The sequence below is a fragment of the Rhinolophus ferrumequinum genome, chromosome 12, assembly GCF_004115265.2.
Source record: "Rhinolophus ferrumequinum isolate MPI-CBG mRhiFer1 chromosome 12, mRhiFer1_v1.p, whole genome shotgun sequence".
NCBI lineage: Eukaryota > Metazoa > Chordata > Mammalia > Chiroptera > Rhinolophidae > Rhinolophus > Rhinolophus ferrumequinum.
Genome location: NC_046295.1, coordinates 46,588,359 through 46,601,714, shown reverse-complemented (window position 1 = coordinate 46,601,714; position 13,356 = coordinate 46,588,359). Strand labels below are relative to the sequence as shown.

Here is a 13,356-nt window from a genome sequence, read left to right as displayed (position 1 = left end):
TTATAATGAGAATGGTTTCCCTAGATGCCTTACAGATTGACCTAAAATCAGTTTCAGAAGGAGTTTCATAAATAATAAAACAACAAAAAAATGGATACATACACACACCCCTAACTAGCTAGGTAGACTGGGATTTGGTCTGAAGTTCCAGTCCCAGGATAAAGACTTCATAATTGAGCAACATTATGTAGAGAGAATATGGTGCTTAAATCACCTTTTTAGTTAATTTTAAACATTTGTGGAAGGCACCAAAATATTTTTGACTTCTCAGATTTATATGTCTTATACTTATTTATAATAAAATCACCCTGTCTTTTCTAAGCATATCCATCTCTTATTATTTCTTATATCTGGAGACCCATGTACCCTGCACATTCCCCCTTTCTGATGAAATTATGTAATGCCAAGTAGCTAGGATTGTGCCCAGTGTGTAGTGGGGACTAAACAACTTGTAGCCATTGTTTTTATTTCAGTATAAACTTAGATTCTCATAAAAATATATAGAAAAGCCAAAGTAAATAGGGAAATATGCAGTTTCTTTAGATTCTCCCGTTTGATGTTAATTTCTCCCTCACTTAAAAATGTTAGAGTTTCATAAAAAGAAAGATCCATAGAAGTCCAAAGTTGTAGCCTTTATCTGTGGCATTTCCCTAGGAAAACCTCTCCTATAGGGGTCTTTCCAGATGATGTGTCAATGAATGGTAAAAAACTCATCTCACATGTCAAACCATTCCAGGACCAAACATTCTAATTGCCTGTAATTTTTCACCAAGTTGTTTAGAAATATGACTCTCAGAAAGGTTTACTAGTTCACCCTTGTTTTGTCTTGGGCAACCTGAGAGAATGTATTCTTCTTCTTCATGTGTCAGCCTTTTGATTATTTGAAGAGAAACCATTAAGACTTAAGCTGAGTACCCTGAACCATTTCTTATCTGACGGTTTTGAGTCTCACATTCTCATGGTTGCCTTTCCCATTCAGGTTCTTGGCATCCCTTGTAAGTAGAGATATTATCTAGAAACAGACACACTGTTCAGAATGGGGTCTGACCACCTTAGAACAAAAGGGTTCACCTGTTCTACACACATTTTTCTTTATGCAACTTGAGATTGCATTTACATTCTGGGAACTGTAATTCTTTTTGTATTGGCAAATAAAAAATGTGATTTTTTTTAAATAGCTTCATTTATTAAAGGTTTGATTTGAGTATCTTTATTGAGTCTAGCACAGAATGAACTGATATGGCTTTGAACATTTCATTTCCCCTGACGCTTAATCATAAAAAACATTGAGGCTCTTGGCAAAAGTGAGAATGTCAGTCTTCTTGAATCCATGCTGTCTGACTATGGCCATGGAGGCTTGAGCATTGGGAGCCCTCAAGTAAAGCAGTCTTCTCCTTTATCCCCAGGTCATCCCGCTCTTCCTATGTGGATGAGGATTGCGACTCATTGGCCCTCTGTGATCCTATGCAGAGGACGAATTGTGAAGTTGACAGCCTGCCCGAGAGCTGCTTTGACAGTGGCTTATCCACCCTGAGAGATTCCAACGAATACGACTCAGAGCTGGAATACAAACACCAAAGGGCATTTCAGAGGTCACATGGCACTCAGGAGGGCTTTGCTGGTGATGCTTCAGACACCGATGTAAGCCCCAGAGATCACTTCTCCTAGACCTTATCTTCAATAGAGATCTGTCACCCTTTTGGATTTTGATCTGTCATGGCAATCCAATATTAAAGGTTATATATAAATATGAAACATAGTCAGTAGAAAGTTTTTCTTCCTCACCAAATTAGGGAGAAATCTCATAGATTGCCATTTGGGGCCACTCTATTTCATAAGAGCATTAACTGTAGATTCAGCTGTGTGTTTTGCTTCTCTTTCATCTCTGATGTATATGTGTAATGAGAGACTTTGTTTTTAACAGCTAACCTTTTTTTTAAAAAAACAAACAAAAAAAAAACAGGTTCCTGATATAAGGGATGAAGAGACGTATAGCTCAGAAGGCATGGCTTCCGTGTTAGACTGGAAACCCCAGGGATCTGTTAGTGAAGGCAGCATTGCTAGTTTTTCAAGAAAACCGATCTTGGCACTTTCACCCCAGGTAGGTAATTTCTGAGATACTTTTATTCATGAACACTATTAGTTTTCGGTTCCATATAGCTTATTAGGAAGAAAACTGGCATTTCCTTTGTCACCCACTGTTACTTTTTCCCTCTAGACAGACATGGTGGATGATAACCGCAAATCTTCCAGCTCACAGAAGACTTACAAGATTGTGCTTGCTGGGGACGCCGCAGTGGGGAAGTCTAGTTTCCTTATGAGACTTTGCAAGAATGAATTTCGAGGAAATACAAGTGCCACCCTGGGTATGGTTCCTTTTTTAGTTATTAATGGCGAAATGACCTTTAGCATAATTTTATTTTCTTTAGGGATTATATACACAGACCTCTCTCTCTCTCTCAATCTCTCTCTCTCTGTCTCTGTCTCTCTCTCTCTCTTCATACATACGTATATGTGTTGTGTGTGTGTGTGTCCGTGTCCACAGAATGGTCCTCTTCTGTTTTGGCTAAGGCCCAACTTTAGGAAAGGAAGCCTGACAAAAGACAGAGGTATCTACTTAGCCAGACAGATCAACTGAACCAAGTTTACAGCCTGAAATGACAGATCCATTTATTCAGCAACTATTTCCTGAATCTCACTGGTAGGTCAGATACTGTTGTAGGTGCTAAAGATACACAATGAACAGAGTGAACTAAATTCCAGCCTGCAAGGAACTGACTTCCCAAAGGAGGGAAGAAACAAAAAAAAGAAACAAAAAAAAGAAACAGAAAAAAAAAATATGAGGTTTGGGGAGAGGTGCAGTTTTACACAGGGTAGCCAGGGAAAGTTTTTCTGATGTCATTTGATGTTGATAACTAGACATTATTGATAGCTAGTTTGTCATTATGATCAAACTCATAGCCAGATGTATGCTCTGTCTCTTCCTTTACAATGAATTCGAGTGATACCTCTCAGAACAAGGAAAGAAGTAGTGCCCTGATATCCCAAATTTGCATAATAATCAGTAAAAGGAGTTGAAGATATGCAAATTATTATTTATTTTTCTTCTTCATCTAAAGTGTTCTTACATTGATAACCAGAAATGTTAGAACAGTTTGATTATTCTCTTCACAATGGGTGGCTTTGTAAATTTATGGTTCTCTGTTAAATCCTTCAAGATAACAAAGCTGAAAGTTCACTTCAATTTGATTCATAAAAAGACTACAGTATTTGGTTGAGTTGCTAGAGAGCATGGCACATATACAAATCATATATACATATACATACACATGTACATACGTACATATATACACATACACACATATACACACATTTGTGTGCATGCACATCCACAGATACACACACACACACAGATATAACTGAGTTCATCTAATTACATGGATAAATAGAACATAGATTTTTCCCTTTGTCCATAGATTAAATTCTTCCCCAAGTCAGCCAGCCTACAGATGGTGCATCTGCGTGCACATGTGTGGTCTGATTTATAATTAGTATGTAAAGGTCACTCTCCTTGAAGGCTGTCTTCATTCCTCTCTACCTCACTGGGCTCTTTGGCTTATGGGCTTTTGTCTCATCTAAAGAGGGCTTGAAAGCAAAAATCAGTGGAATTATTTACATCATGTTCTCTTCTATTCCTTTTCAGGAGTTGATTTTCAAATGAAAACTCTCATTGTAGATGGAGAGCGAACAGTACTGCAGCTTTGGGATACAGCTGGTCAGGAGAGGCAAGTGCTTTTCATGATGCTTTGCGATCTGCTTACGCCTGCACAGACAAGCTTTGTAGGAGGCTTGGTGTTTTTCATGCTGATAATTATATAATTATACCATATAATTGTATCGTATATTAGAATTCAAGAATGCTCGCTTTCCTCCACATCCTTGCTCCTTCACTTATCTGTCAGTTGTATGAGAGGAGGATCTTAAACTTCCATTGAGCTGGTGTTCATTGGGAAAAAGAGTGCCCTTTCCTAACAAGAGAGTTAAGTTGAGACAACATTCTTGAATGCAGTTACAGTGTGAGGAGCTTCTGAGCTGGGCACAATAAAAGATGGCAAAAAGGACCTGTCAGCTCCTCTTGGTTCAAGTGTGAAGGCACAAACTAAATAGCAGACTCGCATTAGGTGACAGTACCTTGTGTTGCATTCATTGCTGATGACAAGAAGCATTTAGCATAAGTTTTAGTATTGTCCAGCTTTTTGGGAGCAAAATCTATCCAACTGTTCAACAAGTAAGTATGGGGTTCCTACCTACCTCTGTACCAGGCACCATCCAATCTGCTAACACTCAACAGTGAACAGGCATAGAGACCTGCCCACATGGAGCTTATATTCTGTAGCAGATGGGGAGTTCCAACTTTTAAAAAAATATTTGTAGTTGACACTTGAAACCTATATAATTTTACTAACCAATGTCACCCCAATAAATTTAATAAAAAATATCTGTGTTTGACATGTCTCTGTTTAAGATACTATAAAATACTGCACTGGGTTAAGTGTTAGGACATTCATGGCGAGGTCTGCTCTTCCCCTAGTGAACCCCCACCCCATATATGTAAAGCTTCCGGTGCATTGCGGTGTTCCACAGTATTAGTTCTTCGTCCACCCACAATACTACCTAACACCTACCCACTACCTAACACCTCAAAAATAATTTTTTTCTAATGTGCATCTTCTTCCAGCCTCCTCTGTGTGTCTCACACATGGATTCTGGTAGTTGGTTGCCAAGGCTGAAATGTTTGGAAATTATTCCCTTAACCTTATCCTGGTTATGCTTTGGGGTTTGTAGACATATTTAGGATTGTTTGCTGGAGCAAATGATTGGCTTTTTAAAATCAGTAGCCCAGATTCTCACCCTGTCACCTTTTACTGGCTCATTCTAGGCTTCAGGGATGGCTATTTCACAGTGATATGTTGCCATCAGCTTCTTCTCATTAGGGGCTTATTTGAGGAGATGAGAAAAAACTGAGCATAAAAGAGATGAAGAATGAGGCAGCACCAAATTGACTAGTTAGAACCGTTACTCAAGTGCTTTTCTCTTTTCCAGATTCAGAAGTATTGCCAAGTCTTACTTCAGAAGAGCAGATGGTGTTTTGCTGCTGTATGACGTTACATGTGAAAAAAGCTTTCTTAATGTACGAGAATGGGTAGATATGATTGAGGTAAGAAATCAAAACAGAGAAACATAAAATTACACGGGGGAGTTATAGGTCATCTTGGAAAATGCTGGTGCTCTTCTTCATCGAAGTCATTGTAATGAGAAACCATTTATTCAAGTTGTCATGAACAACTGGATGTTAGAGGCAGAGTTCTCAATGGCACTTGGCAGTATTGGTCTCTCAGTAGCTGGGCAAGTTCTCACAAAACCAAGGACACGACTAAAGGAAGTTTCTGAGAGTAAAACTTCCAGTTTTCAGACAGATAAAATCAGAACCCCGTTAGAAGCAAGTGAAAATGCAGGTAACTTGAGAAGCAGCAGTTCTTACAAACAAGAGGGTAGTGTGGCTGGGCGTGTAGCATAGTTGGATATGTACAGGGGCTTCTGCCTGCACTAAAAGTACAGGTGAAACACCGCCGGGTGTGAGCATGTGCGTGGCTGAGATTCTGTAACTACTGTGTTCTCAACCTTATTCTGTCACTGATTTGGATCTTTACACATCCCAAGATACCACTGAAATATTAATTCGTATTTTTTATTTTTACTAAAAAATAGCTAACATACAATATTATATTAGTATCGGGCGTTCACCTGAATGTTATTCAACATTTGTGTACCTAAAGAAGTGATCACCAGGTGGACGGGTGGCTCAGTTGGTTAGAGTGCGAGCTCTGGGCAACGGGGCTGCCGGTTCGATTCTCACGTGGGCCAACGAGCTGCGCCCTCCGCAGCTAGAATGAAGTCAGTGAGCTGCTGCTCAGCTCCCGGGTGGCCAGATGGCTCAGTTGGTTGAAGCGCAGGCTGTTAACCACAAGGTTGGTGGTTCGACTCCTCCACTCCCGCAAGGTATGGTGGGGTGCGCCCCCTGCAACTGGACCTGGAGCTGAGCTGTACCCTCCACAACTAAGATTGAAAGGACAACAACTTGACTTGGAAAGTCCCGGAAGTACACACTGTTCCCCAATAAAGTCCCGTTCCCCTTCCCCAATAAAATCTTAAAAAAAGTGATCACCATGATAAATTCAGCAACCATCTATCACTATACCAAGCTATCACAATATTATTGACTATATTCCCTATGCTGTATATTATACCCCATGACTGATTTGTTTTACACCTGGAAATTTGGACCTCTTATTCCCCTTTACCTTTTCCCACTTTTTAAATTTTTCAATTAGAGCTGACATTCAATATTGTTTTATATTAATTTTAGGTATACAGCATAGTGGTTAGACATTTATATGCGGTCTGACAATTAAGTTCGCGAACTTGTTGCAACAATTTTGCTAACCTTTTTTGATATCAGAGGGATTATTCATTATGAATTTGTACCAACTGGACAAACAGTTAACCACGTTTACTATTTGTAAGTGCAAAACAGGCTCGTGAAAAAGTTAGATGACCTGAACTTTTCATCAACAATTCATGGCTCTTGCATCATAGCAATGCACCATCTCACATGGCACTGTCTGTGAGGGAGTTTTTAGCCACTAAACAAATAACTTTATTGGACCACTCTCCCTACTCGCCTGATCTGGCTCCCAATGACTTCTTTACCCAAAGATAAATGAAATATTGAAAGGCACACCTTTTGATGACATTCAGGACATCAGGATAATAGGACTACAGCTCTGATGGCCATTCCAGAAAGAGTTCCAAAATTGCTTTGAAGGGTGGACTAGGTGTTGGCATCAGTGCAAAACTTCCCTAGGGGAGTACTTCGAAGGTGACCATAGTGATATTCAGCAATGAGGTATGTAGCACTTTTTCTAGATGAGTTCATGAATTTGATTGTCCTACCTCGTATAATTTAAAAAGTGATCCCCCTGACTAATCTGGTACCCACCTGGCACTATACATAGTTATTACCATACTATTGACTATATTGCCTATGCTTTACATTCCCATGACTATTTTGTAACTACCAATTTGTACTTCTTAATCCCTTCACCCTTTTTCACCCTGCCCCCCAACACCCCTCCCATCTATCACTCCAACAAATCTATTACCCATCTGACACCATGCATACTTATTACCATATTATTGACTATATATTCCTTATGCTATACCCTACATCCACATGACTACTTTGTAACAATCAATTTGTACTTCTTAATCCCTTCCCTTTTTTCACTCACCCCCCAACCTCCTCCTACCTGACAGTGTTTTCTGTATCTATGAGTTTGTTTTGTTTGTTAATTTGTTCTTTAGATTCCACATATTAGCAAAATCTCATTGCATCTGTCTTTTTCTGACATACTCCATTCAGCACATCACCTTCCGTGTCCATCCATGTCACCGTAGATGGCAAGAAGTGTTTTCTATTACCTTATCTTCTAAATAACTGATTTGATTCTCTAATCTACTGTTGATTCCCTCTAATGTATTCTTCATTTCAGTTATTTTATTCTTTATTTCTGAGTGGTTCTTTTTTATGTTTTCTATCTCCATTTTTATGTTTCCTATCTCTTTGTTGAATGTCTTACTGAGATCATGGAGCATCCTTATAACCCGTGTTTTGAACTCTGCGTCTGGTGGATTGCTTGTCTCCATTTTGTTTAGTTCTTTTTCTGGAGTTCTGTTCTGTTCTTTCACTTGGGACGTGTTTCTTTGTCTCCCCATTTTGGCTGCCTCGCTGTGTTTGTTTCCATGTATTAGGTAGAGTTGATAAGTCTCCCAGTTGTAGTAGAGTGACCTTATGTAGTAGGTGTCCTGTGGGGCCCAGTAGTACAGTCTTTCTGGTCACCTGAGCTGGGTGCTCCAGGGATGTCCCTCGTGTGGGTTGTGTGTGCCCTCCTATTGTAGTTGAGCCTTGTTTGCTGTTTGCACATCAATGAGAGGGATTGATCCAGGCTGATTGGTTGTAAGGACAGGCTGTGACTATAGTGGAGGAGCTGCTGTGCAGGGTCTGACCCTATGGAGCAGGATTTGCTTTAGCAGGGTTCTGGTGTGTGCCCAGTGTATACATCTTTGGATGTATTGTCATTGTGGGCATCTGAGTAATGCTCCAGCTTAGTCCAAAGTTGACCACCAGTTGTACTAGCCACGGGGCCTCTTGAGAAGGGTGCCGCTACAGTCCAAGTTCATGGACAGCCTGTGCCCTACCCAGAGCCACCTGCCACGAGCCACAAAGTAATTCTCAGATGGCCACCACCTATGCTGGGCTTGGGGCTGCTCAACTAGAGGTACAGGACATGCTAAAGCCAGATGCTGCTTGTTTGTGTTTGTGAACCTTTGACAGATTTTAGAAATGTCTGTGGCATGAGCCAAGACAGGCCATCTGTACAGAAAAACCATCTGGATGGCTTGGGTATACCCGAAAGTTGGGTGGGGCAGGGTGTCAGGGAATCACCAGGGTGGGGTGAACGAATGATGTTAGCCAGATTGATGGAGACTCAAATATGGTGCCTGCCTGTGTTTGCATGTGGGGAGTAGGGAGGGCTCAACAAAAAACCAATGGATTCTACCAGGACTTTTGTCTGGGAGAAAGCTGCCCCTCCAGCTCTAACTTTGAAGCCAGACATCTTAGTTCCTCCCCATTATGTTCTTGGTGCATTTCAAGCTGCTGCCCCAGCATTGGAGCTCAGAGTGAATGAGTCCATCAGCATGTAAGGTCTGTGCGCTTGCTCTTTAAGAGTATCACCTTGTACTCCAGTCAACCTCCTTCTCACCCAGCCACAATCTCTGCTGCTTTTCAGAGCCAGAAATTATAAGGACTTCTCTTTTTGGCACTGGAAACCTGGTCTGGGGAGCTGCTCCTCTGCGGAATGGGGGACATCCACAGCTGAGATATCTCTCCCAATTTTTGACAGTCTCACACATGGGCATGGGACTAGCCGATTCACATCTCCACCCCTCCTACCAGTCTTGAGGTGGCTTCATCTGTGTGTCCTCAGAAGTAGGACATAGTTCAGCTAGACTTCAGGTGATTCTCAATGATGGTTGTTCTGTAGTTTAGTTGTAATTTTGATGTGGTCATGAGACGAGGTAAGCACAGTGTTTACCTACTCTGCCATCTTGACTGGAAATCTCTCAATTTGTATTTCATATATGTGTGGTAACTGTACTTTCTTTTGATCAAATGAGATCATGTTTTTCATCTGAAGAGGTTTCATATCCTTTGGTTTCATGGTAAGTAATTTTTAAAAGCAGAAAATGATTTGACCACAGTTAGTTTGCTGCCAGCAGTTATTAATCAACATAAAATTACATTTCAAGCTGTGGTTCAGCATTCTCTCTCAGAAAACAAAATAAAACAAAAAGAACTATTGGCTAATACAAATTTTCAACTGTGTCTGTTATCTATAATTTTTAACAGGCATTAAGTACAGGGGTAGATAAACAGAACTGATTACTGTCTGATCTCATTTGCTTTCAGATTCTTTAGTTGGGCCTTTTTTTGTACACTATAAAAAAACAGAATTAATGTTCTCTTTCTAGCTAAAGAAATTATGTGAGACATGACATTCTAATTGACAATAAAACTTAGTGATAAATGTGCATTTTGTTCTACTGAAATATGAATTGAAGTTATTATAAATACAAAAAAAGTGTATTGACATTCATATTATATTTTTGTTTCACAAAATTTTCCAAATGTAGTATTCATCTCTGTAACATATCTGAGAAAGAAACATATTGTTATTTTCATTTATGAAACACCTGAGGCATAGAAAGTATATGTCACTGGCTTATAGTTATTTAAAACTTAGGGCTGGAAAAGGGGCTAGAATTGGATTCTAATTGAACATCATTGCTCCCTTGATAAAGCACCAGAGTAAGCAGCAGATTATAAGAAGAAGTTTTGAGGTAAAGAAGGAATTCCTAGGTACAGTTAGTGCAGAGAGGAGAGGCTTCTGTGTAAGGAAACGAATGGACCTTCTTGTGATACAGCAATGAGCCCAGAGAATAATGGATAATCCCAACTAACTCATACACATGGATATTTGAAATTACAGCAAAACTTTTTGTTGTTAACACTTTTGAACTTAGTCATCGTTTTAAGTCTTTGGATTATGGTCAAGGAAAGGAAGCACAAAAGGCAAGGTCAGCCACAGTATTGAAATAGTCCTTAGTGACCAGTTGTAGCATGTGCCAGGAAACCCACTGTCATACTTTTCTGAACACCTATACAGGGTAAGTGACCTTTTCAGCTATTGGTAGCACCTTTCACCGGGTCTGAAGAGTAAGAAAACTGAATTCAAGGTGCATTCTTGAATTTGTTATATAGAAAAAATTAGAGACCACTGGCATTTAACTTTCACCTTAGGAAAAAAATGGGCATGATTAAACTTTGCCATGGCTCACCCTTTCCAATTTGAGGAAGTTCTACAGAGACAATTTATATGGCCACTATAAATATGGGTAGAAACTAATGGTGCGATCGGCAGGATATGCCAGAGGAGAAAGAAGAAGTAGAATGTCAGTGGTGAATGGACCCTCTGAATTAATACACCTTGATAGAAAACCACTGAGTTACAAAATCTTGTAATAAAATTATGGGTAAAATAAAATTATGGCCATTTACTTATCTGTCTAGAGTAATTTATTGATTGAAATATTTGGGTAAAAGTTGAATGGAGACACTTGAGACATGAGATCACATCCTGATTTTTACACATTCAAAAATATGTTTTGGATACCTCCTCTGTGCAAGTTCTATTTGAGTGGTTGGGATATATCTGTTAATAAAACAAAGAGCCCTATCCTTATGGAGCTTGTACTTTAGTGAGGGAGATATAACAAACGACAAACATAAATAAATACAATAAATAGAATAATAGAAAGTGAGACTTTTATAGAAATGAAAGAAGGCAGGGTGAAGGGCCTTGTGGTGAGGCAGTGGGCTGCAGTTTTTATTGGTGTGGTCAGGGTGGCCTCACGAGAAGGTGATGTTTGAATCAAGACCTGAAGGAGGTATTTACCTGTGTGACTTTGGGAAGTCATTTAGATGTTTGGATTCTTGGCTCACTTAAGTGAATATTTGATTAATGGCTTCCAAATGATGTCCCCTTAGATCCTGAGCAGATTGCCGAAGAACATAATTAATTAATACATTGATGGGGTAGGTTTGGGGAGGGCCTTTTACTCCCTTCTCCCCTGTTCTTACCACACTGTGGTGCCTTCATTTAGAGGAAAGTGATCTGATAGGAAAGGTAGTAAAATATAACATCATTATTTTTTAAGATCTTGTATTAGGTCCAACACCAAACTGAATGAGAACCTGGGTGTTTCTAGGCATTACAGAGAGTAATTTCCACATGTCTTAGCCAGGGCTGCTGCTGCTCTTGTTTAGGAACCAGAAACCTGTTTTTTCTGTGCTAGGCAGGTTATCTTCTCTTATTCTCATCATAACCTTCTGAGGTGGTATATGCCTTTATTAACCTCTACATTTTAAAAACAGGGAAATTGCGGCAGAAACCTGAAGAGACTTGCCTGCTTTTACACAGTCAGTGTGCAGCCAGTGAGTGGGAAGAGTGGGTTATCATACTCAGCCCTGCCTGTCACATCTTACTTTCCACCAGCTCTGCTGAGAATGTGGGAAAGTGTGACAATTTGCATATGCTGTTCTGGAAGCGTTATCCTTAGAATCTGTTACTTTGAGTGATGGGTAATTGATTCCTCATAAGAAAAATGTTGACTGTAGGGTCTTCTTACTTTGCTTTTGTTGTCAGTCATATAGTAGTGAGTGTGGAACAGTTTTGAACTCCAGTTTGGCCCCTTATGGCTGACGAATTACCTGTGTGTTTTGTATCTGGGATAATGAAGTTGACGTAATCACCGTTGTTTGGAGTTAAACATCATTTGTAGAAAATGATGTGGTTACCAGTGTCAAGTGTAATTCTGTGGTTATGCTTCTTGAGTTTATGTTGGTTTGTAGTGTGGGGAGGGAGATGTAGTCAATTTGGACTCTAGCCCAGGCCCTTACCAGTTCCTATTTAACCTCTTTGAATTTCAGTGTTCTCACCTGGCAACGGGAAAACATTTGGCTCTTTTCAGAGATTTTGAGGTTTCAGGATATTATCAATACATCATGTGGGACATAAGAGGCATGTGGAATTGGTAGCTGCTGCTGCCATCATCATAACTTGTCCAACATTTCATGTATGCACACTTCTTTTCTTTGTGGTAGGATGCAACCCATGAGAGTATTCCTATCATGCTGGTAGGAAACAAGGCTGATCTTCGTGATACTGCTGCTACAGAGGGACAAAAATGTGTCGCAGGATACTTTGGAGAAAAACTGGCCATGGTAAGAGTGAGAAGGAGTCCAAACTAAAAGATCTTTCATTTTTGTCTACTTTTGCTTAGAGGTTCTTTGACAAACCTCCACCCTGTCTGAGGGAGCTTCTGTCCTTAGACAGGCAGAACTCCCAGTTCTCTCTACCCGTCATGAATATAAATCATTTCACCAAGGATTAAATCCCTCATAGAGGTAAAATGATCACTTGATCATTTCCCTCCATTGAGTATCATGGACAAAGTAGAGCCAGAATTATCTTGTCTTCCTCTTCTCTCTCTCTTAGTTCCTGGAATCTTTCCTTAGTCCTGGAATCCAGGTAAAGGAAAAGAATGGGTGTCTTATTTTGAAAAGATGGGTTTGGTTCCAGAAAGTTACTATGCCAAGGGGCAGAGGACATTGCAATCTGTCACATGGATGGAAGAGAATTGGAAGATTTTTTTTTTTTTCTGTAAAATATATGTTTAGTTGGAATAGTCTAAAATTATTTTTAGTTATGCATTTATAGAGGATGGAGCTCATTCCTGCTCAGGTTACTATTGTGGGCAATATTTATCCTCCCGTTATTATCCTTGTATCAGAATGCTGTGTAGACCTCTTATGACTTGTCCTACTCTCCAAGGAATCAGATTCACCTTGGTCAGATCAGAAGTTCACACCGTAACAGCCCGATTTGACGTTGCTATCATAGCAGCTACCTGTCATCAACACCACGGAAGGACTTCTCTGTGGCATATACATGTGAACTTTAAAAAGAAATTTGAATTTCACTATTTTAAGTTAAGAAATATTTCTTGTTTTAAATTTTAGAGCTGTGAACCAAATATGATGCACATCAAAACTAGGCAATGAATACAGAAGAGATTCATTCAACATATATTTGTCTCCACCATGTGACAAGC

At 39.7% G+C, this 13,356-nt stretch overlaps 1 protein-coding gene across 1 annotated transcript in view; it reads left to right on the top strand.

The window, feature by feature from the left end:
- RASEF (RAS and EF-hand domain containing) overlaps positions 1-13,356 on the top strand; it is a 69,594-nt gene that overhangs the window by 47,123 nt on the left and 9,115 nt on the right. Inside the window, exons 10-15 of the mRNA XM_033122217.1 lie at positions 1,407-1,641; positions 1,964-2,101; positions 2,219-2,366; positions 3,704-3,785; positions 5,104-5,218; positions 12,347-12,466. Of these exons, the coding sequence (XP_032978108.1) occupies positions 1,407-1,641; positions 1,964-2,101; positions 2,219-2,366; positions 3,704-3,785; positions 5,104-5,218; positions 12,347-12,466 (838 nt within the window). The remainder of the gene's footprint in view (positions 1-1,406; positions 1,642-1,963; positions 2,102-2,218; positions 2,367-3,703; positions 3,786-5,103; positions 5,219-12,346; positions 12,467-13,356) is intronic.